The 9,298-nt window shown below is 36.3% G+C and overlaps 2 protein-coding genes across 2 annotated transcripts; both read right to left on the bottom strand.

The window, feature by feature from the left end:
* Positions 1-855: 855 nt before the first annotated feature.
* LOC139843384 (uncharacterized) lies at positions 856-8,194 on the bottom strand. Its single transcript, XM_071833457.1, has 4 exons — positions 5,933-8,194; positions 5,518-5,866; positions 4,765-4,837; positions 856-1,195 (listed from the first exon to the last, which is right to left on the bottom strand). Exons 1-4 carry the CDS (start codon positions 8,192-8,194, stop codon positions 856-858), a joined length of 3,024 nt encoding a protein of 1,007 aa, XP_071689558.1.
* Positions 8,195-8,278: 84 nt separating this feature from the next.
* On the bottom strand, positions 8,279-8,884 carry LOC139843375 (uncharacterized). The gene has a single exon (XM_071833453.1). The coding sequence runs from the start codon at positions 8,882-8,884 to the stop codon at positions 8,279-8,281; it is 606 nt and encodes a 201-aa protein (XP_071689554.1).
* Between the last annotated feature and the right edge of the window lie 414 nt (positions 8,885-9,298).

Genomic DNA, 9,298 nt, shown 5'->3' with positions numbered 1-9,298 from the left:
TGTTTTAATTTGGGTGTGTTTTCAAATGGTTGGGAAATAGGTGGCAGACCCCTAATTTGTTAGTGTTATTCCGTCCAAAATTTTAGAAAGGTAATTTAGTCATTAAATAACTACTAAAGGTGATTATGAGATCATAATGTTGATTAGAAAATTTGAATGGTGTAGATTATAGATGTTAATAATAATGGATGGCTAGGATTAGTGTTTTAAATTTTAGATGATCTATTATTGGTTTTGTTATTATCATATATATATAATATATAAAGAGATTTTATTTATTTATGAAAATAGTTTACCACGCTTTTTAAATGTGTCAAATGACAGATTATAGAAAAAAACACGTATCAATTCAAATAATTAACTAACCAGAAAACACGGAGAGGATCTTTTGCATATTCATCTAATCGGATAGATTTATAGAAATATTTAATTTAAAACCTTTCTGTACAAGTAATTATTATTTAACAAAGCAGTATATATATATATATATATATATATATATATATATATATATATATATATATATATATATATATATATATATATAACGTACAGGAATTTAAGGAGGTAGGATGATTGGATCTCTTCTACGTGGGCCACCAGTAGATTTCTTCATCTTCTTCTTTTGAGATAGCACTTCAGGAAACAGTGCAGGCAAGTCTTCTGGCTTGAGTACAAGAATTTAAGGAGGTAGGATGATTGGATCTCTTCTACGTGGGCCACCAGTAGATTTCTTCATCTTCTTCTTTTGAAATAGCACTTCATCTACAATCATTAATTACTGGTGCATTACCATGCTTTGTTGCCTTGTTAAGTAGATCTTGTAACTCAAGACTCAGTATCTTCTTTACTGTCTCATTTTCCAATGAAGTACTGCAGCATTTCCATCCATTCATTAAGTCCAAACACCCTCAGATCTCTATAATCTACCTTCTCATGAACATGATTATCTCTGCTGATATTGAAGGTTCTCTTTGTCCCTCTATGACATTTGACGATCTTGCCAGGATTAGATCTCCTTGTTATCACATCAGCATATTTTCTCCTGAGATGCTTATCAGATAATTCCATTGATCGTTCAGTCTCCAGTGGACTCACTTCAGGTGCCTTTTCAGCAGCTTCAAGCTTATCTAGAGCCTTGTCTTGTGCTTTAGTAATGACTTTTGCTAATTTGATTGATTTTGCTTCTTGAATTCTACATCAGCCAATTTTGCTTCTTGTTCTGAAGCCTTACTCTTTCAAAATTCATTAGTTTGTCGAATTTAGGTTGACTATTAAAATTTAGAAAACAATGAATTATCACGAGCTTCACCCCAACATGCGACATATACCACCAGACTTGATAGGATATGTATACGGTATGTTGGCTAGTACTCCAACAGCAAACTTGGTTGAATATATAGACGGTGTAGTGATTCTACATTATAATACACACTATCTCACATGGGCGATTAATCCTCATCCCGATTCATATACATGGAATCGAAAATATAATTTTCACCCCAACATGCTAAATCTACCAACAAATTTGGTAGAATTTGTAATATGTCAATTGGCTCTATATCCACCACCAAACTTGGTAGAGTATATAGACGGCATATTGATTTTTCGTTACAATAGATACCATACAATTAAGTTTCTTGATCAATAATCGTTTAGGTTTATCCGAAAAGCAGATGCTTAAGTATCTACGAGTGAGCATAACAAACGTTGCAGGTATTTGTGCAATTTGTTTGAATGATTACGAATAAAACGAGAACACTGGTGGATTGCCGTGTGGGCATCGTTATCACGTTGATTGCATTAAACGATGGTTGTCAAAGAAGAATCTTTGCCCCATGTGTAGGGCTATAGCATTGCCTGTGGAGAGGAGCTGGACATCCGCCTCCCACCACTTAAATTTAAAAAATATATTTTTATGTGAGTTTATTGAAAAGGAAATCTTATATTGATGAAAAGAAGTTGTAGGTTTCATCTGAATGAATGGAGGTTGGGATGAGATAGAAAATGAGTGGCAGAGTTTTTATATTGGTCTTCCAATCGGTCAAAAGATGAATAATAGTCGGGATTGGAAGGCAATAATTGACAAATTTTACTTGAGGTTATCGGATTGGAACTGTAAAACCATGTCATTTGGTGGACGCCTTACCCTAATCAAATCGGTGCTTAGTGTTCTCTTATATGTCTTCTCCTTATTCCGTGTTCCAACGAATGTCATTAACACACTCGAAGGTTTGAGACGTAAATTCTTTTGGGGCGGGCCGGGAGATATCTCAAAAATCTCATGGGTTAAATGGGAAAATGTTCTTTTAACTTATGCGCGGGGGGTTGAACATCGGGTCTCTTAAAGCAAAATATTTTGCTTTGCTAGAAAAATGGTGGTGGCGATTTAGAATTGAAAAAATGCACTTTGGACAAAGGTAATTCGTTGTATCTTTGGGAGGGATGGCAGGTTGGGTTGTTTGGATCAAAACCAAAACTTATTTACAAAATCAACTTGAAACAACATTCGCCTAATTGGTTAGGAAATCAATAATCTTGGTTTTGAGTTTACTAACTCATTTGTGAAAATTGTAAGCAAAGGCGATTGTACTCTCTTTTGGAAGGACAAATGGCTTGGCTATTTAATTCTTAGTGAAAAATTCGAAAGGCTTTTCAGACTTGCGGGAATTAAAAATGTTTTGGTCATGGATAGGCTAGTGAAGAATGATAGTCTTTGGACTGCTGACTGGGATTGAATTCGAATGCCGAAACGTAGAACCCAGGCTAAATTTGATGAACTCCAACATCTTCTTGGTGAATTCAGGTTCGGGTGTAAGGATGAAGATTATTGGATATGTAATTTACACCCTTCTGGGATTTTATCCACTTCTATACTTGCTGAGAGGATTGATGACAACATTCTATAATTGCCTTCAAACCCTACCCTAAGGAAACCATGTGCAACAACTTAGTATCACAAAAAATTGGTATCTTTGTTTGGCGTGCGCTTTTATGAAGAATTGTCGTTCGAGTAAAGCTAGATAAACGTGGAATTGACCTTAATTCATTGGGATGTCTCGTTTGTGATGGCAACATTGAAAACGTTGATCATATCCTTCTTAAATGTTCGTTTGCAAAAGATTTATGAGATATGGTCTATCGTCAGTGGGAAAAGAAGCAGCGTTTTGTTGGGTGGGATCTCGAAATTATGGCAAGCTATTGAGTGGATTTCGGGTTATACTATTTGGCAAAATAGAAACGCTACTATATTTCAAAAGAAAAAAGGGAATGGTCCGATGGCGCTCAATGAGATTCAATTAAAATCGTTCGAATGTATTTCAAAAAGATCAAATAAAATCAAACTTAGATTGGAATCAGTGGCTTTTAAATCCGTCTTCGTTTGATGACCATGGTTGACCTACTGAACTCTTGTTGATCTTTGTCTCTTCTCAGCTTTTCAGTTTGTTCTTTGCTCTATGTTTTCTTTCTTGAGTTGTACAGTTATGTCATGTAATGCTTGGTATGCTTTTGGCATACTTAGCTTGTATCTTCCTATTTTAATAATAATAATAATTCATGTTTGCTTTTCAAAAAAAAATAACATTAAAACATTTAACAAATATAATGATATCGACTGTTGCAATTTTAGTAACTTCATAGCACTAACAAATACGGATAATGGCCATTGTCTCCGTTTTATAGTTTCAATTTACCAAACCTTTAGATACAAGGTTTTATTTACCGTTTATATGATACTCCGTATTTTTGAAAAAAAAAAAAAAAAAGGAATTTTCTATTTTTTGTAAAATTAAATTGCGTGGTTAAACAAACCTATTGTTTGATCTTGATGCTTATGTTTAAATTTTGAAAAAATCTTTAAAATTAATGGGAAATATGATAAAATTTAATTTAATCAAAATTTACGATAACATTTAATCGGATACGATGTACCATCTTCCCTAGACATAATATACATCGAAAATCAGTCAAGGAATTTTTTTAAGTAAATACACATATACGAGTAATTATTAAAAAGAAAAGAGTTTGACGAAGACACTCCATTCGAAGTTTCCGTTTTTTTTTTTTTTTTTTTTTTAAGACAATATGAAACTTTACTAAGTTATAACCCGCGACTTCGCGGGATTATGCAAAAGAAATTCCTACAAAGAAATTCTTGATTTCATGTAAAAGAAATTCCTACAAAGAAGTAAACAGTCGTTCACCATCACATTCTTCGGTATATCATATATGTATCCAAATTGAATATGTACTATTTATTATACACTAAAAAAATGTTACATTTTGAAGCAATACCAATAGGGTACATGTGGCAAATGCTTATTTGGTTTCTATGTTACATCAACCTCGAAATATAACATCTAAAAAGAGGAATAGCCGAATAGATAATGAGAGATGCCCAATATCTACAAAACAACTCAAACCTCAAAAATCAAACAAAAGTTGCTCACCTTGACCAACAATATCCTCCATCCCGTCTAAAAGAAGATTGTCATTGAAATAACATAAAATATATATTGTCACTGAAATAACATAACTTTATATCTCAAAAGAAGATAGTCACTCAAATAACATATGGAAGGAATTAATTTGTGAGGTGACCATTTTAGCGATGTGAGAAGGATTATCTCGACCTAAGTTGGCAGCCGCATAGTCTTTGGCACACAGAGCACTACTTAATGATTTTTCTTATAATTTAAGATCACTTCACAATTCATGGATCTCACCAGTTATATACTTATGTCACATTAGTGACCTCCTCACCTTGTATTTATGGCACCAATGCTATATCGATCATAATTAGAATTTTGTAGCTCCTCCAATTGTTGCTCACATTCTATCACCCAGTCAACTCTTGATGATAAATAGTAGCAAAGTTGAGAACTATCAAGTCAGCTTCTACATCTCATTTTAGAACCTATAACACAAGTATGGAACCATTCATAAAATTTTAAAGCAAACCACACCACATAAAGGAGGTAGAGTATGGCAATTTTCAAATTAAATTGTCCAGTCGTCCATCTCAAATTCGTCCATTTTTCCTAATGAGATAAAATTCTTCAAATGTCAACCCATATCGGATCACTTGTAGGCATTAAAAAATCGTTTCACAATCAAAACGAAAGAATTACATTCAAATTTAAAGCTATTATATCAAACATTGATATTATATACAGAGTAATAGATAGCAAAAGAAAATTTGAAAGATGTTATCTCCATCTTTTTGAATAAATGTTTATGTAATGGGTCAAAACATTTTGTACAGATTGACCCACAACCTTTTTGACCATTGTTTAGTTTTATAATTTTTTTTTTTTTTTTTTTTTTGCAAAGCCAAGAAATATATATATTTATAAACTTAACAGAGACATGCACATTGCATTTGCGGATGCCTCCGTTACACACAGAAAGCCCGAAACTTTACAGCTAAAAACACACTATGTATGGCTTAACTAAGTACAGTTACTAAATCGATAGAGTTTTAACCTATGCCCGATCGAAAGTTCCCATATGAACCTGGATTTATCAACCATTGATGCCACTCGATATTAAGCTTTTTACCTCTCTTGGATATCCATTCGAAGCTCTTAATTTGGATGTCGTTAACAAGTGTATCCCTTGAACGTGTCTCATTGCGAAAAACCTTTAGGTTCCTATTCTTCCATATTAGATACCCACAAACCCATTTAACCGCTCGCCATAGAAACGTTGATTTTACCCCGGCTATAGTGCCCTCGTGATCATTGAAAACATCATTGACACTAGTAAGTGTGAAGTCTCCAAGACCCCACCAATGAAAAACCCGATCCCAAATCTCAGTCGCATATTTGCAAAGAACAATGGCGTGGTCAATTGATTCCAAATCCTTGTCGCATACGGGACATCTAACCGTATGTAAGTCAATCCCTCACCTATCAAGTTCTACTCTTACCGGTAACCGTCTTCTTTTGGTCCTCCAAATGAAAATTCCGATTGATTGTGGAAGCAATCTGTTGATTTCGGTTTCTCTTGCCTCCCCAGACGCCTCACAAAGTTGCAAGTCCAAGATGTTTGTTAATGTTTTGGTGTGAAATTTTCCATCTTCGCTAGACGACCACTCCCACCCAGTTCTTGACCCTAACCTATGAAACTGGTTCCTGACTTCAAGCTGCAGCTGTTCGACCTCAACTCCATTTCTGCCGAGAGGTGGCCTGCTCCATTGCCAAGTGAAAACTCGAGTACCGTTGTTACACAACACTCTGTCATTTATTTTAGCATCTTTGACTTCCTCCAAGTGGTATAGTCGCGGATATTTATCTCTTAAACGTTGTTCACCGACCCAAAGATCCTCCCAAAATAGCACGTCCGAACCTTCATCAATATTTCTTACAAACGAATTGTTAAAATTGTAGCCACGTTTTGTCATTTCCATGCCAATCTTAATGACATCTTTCCATGGTGAGTAACCAACCCCAACCCGACCATTAGGAGATGACCCCAACCCGCCCTCCCGACCGTAGATACTTTGAATTATTTTAACCCAAAAAGCATTGGTTTCGGTACGAAACCTCCACCACCATTTTCCCAAGAGTGCCCAATTTTTTGCTTTTAGCGACCCTATGTTTAACCCTCCCTCCCCATATGGAAGTAAAATATCATTCCACTTAACCCAAGACATTTTATTTCCCTCACCCGACCCGTCCCAAAAAAAGATATGACGCAAACCTTCAAGCAAATGTAAGATGCTAGCCGGTAAACTGTTTAGAACCGACTTGATAAGCGTCAAACGCCCCCCGAATGATACCGTTCTAGATTTCCAATCCAAGAATCGTTTATGAAATTTTTTAATCACCGGATCCCAATCTTTACTTTTATTCATTTTTGCCCCTACCGGTACCCCGAGATAAGTGAAGGGAAGTTTGCCGGAGCTACACTTGAGTTGCTTAGCCATTAACTCTATTTCATCCGTCACCACATTAATCCCGTAAAGACAACTTTTCTCAAAGTTAATTTTAAGGCCCGAAACGTCTTCAAAGCAAAGTAATAGTTTTATACAATTAAAAATGTTCCGTTTAGACCATTCTCCAATAAATATGGTGTCATCCGCGTATTGGAAGTGGGTTAACGGAATCTTATCTTTACCTACTTTCACCCCCGACATGAGACCCTTTACCCTAGCTTCTTGAGCAAGAACATTTAGACGTTCACTAGCTATAATGAAAAGAAAAGGTGAAAGAGGGTCACCTTGTCTAATACCACGTTGAAGTTTGAATTCTTCAGTTGGAGATCCATTGACAAGGATGGATATAGATGCGGATTTAAGGCACGATTCAATCCATTTAACCCATTTAGCCCCGAATCCCATTCGACTCAACATTGATAGTAAGAAATTCCAATTCACGCTATCAAATGCCTTAGCGAAATCCGCTTTGAAGATGAAACTTCTAGCCCTACTCCTTTTTAAATCACAAACACTTTCATTTAGAACCAATATCCCGTCTAAAATGGAACGCTCCGAAAGAAAAGCACTTTGTTCAATTCCAATAAGACGAGGTAAGACCCTTCGGATTCTATTAGCAAGTAACTTGGCGATTACCTTATAGTAGCTATTTATCAAACTTATTGACCGATAGTCACCAAGTTCTGTTAGGTCAATGCACTTCGGGATTAGTGTCATAAAAGAAGCGTTGCAACCATTCGAAATCTCACCTTTTTCCCAAAACCACTCAATCGCCACAAGAAGGTCACGCTTGATTAGATTCCAATATTTTTTTAAAAATTTAAAATTAAAGTCGTCGGGTCCCGGAGCCTTCGACCCATCACACCCTTTCACCGCCTCCCAAATCTCCTGTTCATTAAAACTGACCTCTAAAAGGTTTGCCTCTTCAACTGTTAATTCGATTCTGGGTCCGTTTGGAATGACAGGTCTGTCCCCATTGGTTTCATGAAATAGATTTTGAAAATAATTATGTACCTCTTTTTTGACCAGTTTCGGATCGTCCTCCCACTTGCCATGGATATGCAGGCCTCTGATTGCGTTTTTGCTATTTCTTCTTTTGCACAAGGAGTGAAAATATTTGGTGTTTTCCTCCCCCTCGGTGATCCACTTGCATCTCGACTTTTGCTTCATCATATTTGTTTTTATTTTATCCTTTTCAAGCCATATTCTCCTAGCTTCCAGCCACTTAGATCTTTCATTGTCGTCGATATCCATGTCGTTTGCAATTTGTTCCCAATTACTTGCCTCCTTTTTCGCCGATTCGATCTCAGAATCCAAATTACCATAAACAATTTTACTTCAGTTCTTGAGAGCCGTCTTTAAGTTTTTGAGTTTCAAACGAAAGATGATATCCGGACGTGTTGCCTTCACCTGAGTATCCCATGCTTCTGAAATAACGTTACCTGCATCAGGATGTTTGAGCCACGAGTCAAAAACCTTTACGGGCTTGGGCCCGTAATCTATGACTTTGGATCTTAGCATATCGAGAACCAAAACTGATAGTTCACTCCATATATTTAGGACCGAACCAGAGACTAAAACCCTATCCAACTTGCTGAATTTCTTCCCATTATCACAGATTCTGGTGTACTTTTTGCCAACTAAAGGAACATCAACTAACCCTGCTTTATCAATAAATTTGTTAAAACGAGTAGCTCTTCGTTGATTGAATTCACAATTCCTTCGTTCTTCCATCCTCCGAACCTCGTTAAAATCTCCACACAATATCATGTTTTCATTGTCGAATTTCATAAGGTTCTCCAAACTGTCGAAAAACACTCGCTTTTTATTATCATCGTGAGGACCATATACGTTCACTACAATTGTATCTCGATCGTGTCCTTTGAATTTTCCTTTAGCCGCTAGGTAATATTCACCCTCCACAGTTTGATCAACATTAAACATACTAGGATCCCATATCAGTAACGACCCCCCCCCCCCCCCCCCCCCGACCTGCCATTAGCCGCCTTCTGAGTAAAATTATAATTCGGGGAACCCCAAAAGAACTCAATGAATTTTTCATCAATAGACTCGCACATTGTTTCTTGTACTACCATAATATAAGGTTTTGAACTATCACAGAGGTTGCGAAGCCAACCTAACATCCCTTTCTTTTTAAAACCTCGAATATTGACTGAAAGAAGTATCATAATAACACAGACTATCGAACGAGAAGGAAGATTCAATGTTTCTGACCTCCCCAATGAAGCCCCAACAATTCACCAAATCCCTGGTGATTCACCGTATCTTCGCTTCCTTGAGAATGAGAATTGATGCAATTGATGGGTACTTTCTGTTTGCCCTTGTTCACCAAGCTTC

The sequence above is a fragment of the Rutidosis leptorrhynchoides genome, chromosome 1 (assembly GCF_046630445.1).
Source record: "Rutidosis leptorrhynchoides isolate AG116_Rl617_1_P2 chromosome 1, CSIRO_AGI_Rlap_v1, whole genome shotgun sequence".
NCBI classification, from domain to species: domain Eukaryota; kingdom Viridiplantae; phylum Streptophyta; class Magnoliopsida; order Asterales; family Asteraceae; genus Rutidosis; species Rutidosis leptorrhynchoides.
The sequence above is the reverse complement of the archived record's forward strand: the minus strand, read 5'-3'. Positions and strand labels throughout refer to the sequence as shown.

Coding starts and splice junctions, on each gene's coding strand:
- LOC139843384 (XM_071833457.1), bottom strand. CDS start 8,194: ATGGATATCGACGACAATGAAAGATCTAAGTGGCTGGAAGCTAGGAGA. Junction 5,867..5,932: donor CCAAAAGAAGACGGTTACCG/GTAAGAGTAGAA, acceptor GTATGCGACAAG/GATTTGGAATCAATTGACCA. Junction 1,196..4,764: donor ATTGGTGCCATAAATACAAG/GTGAGGAGGTCA, acceptor TGGCTGATGTAG/AATTCAAGAAGCAAAATCAA.
- LOC139843375 (XM_071833453.1), bottom strand. CDS start 8,884: ATGTTTAATGTTGATCAAACTGTGGAGGGTGAATATTACCTAGCGGCT.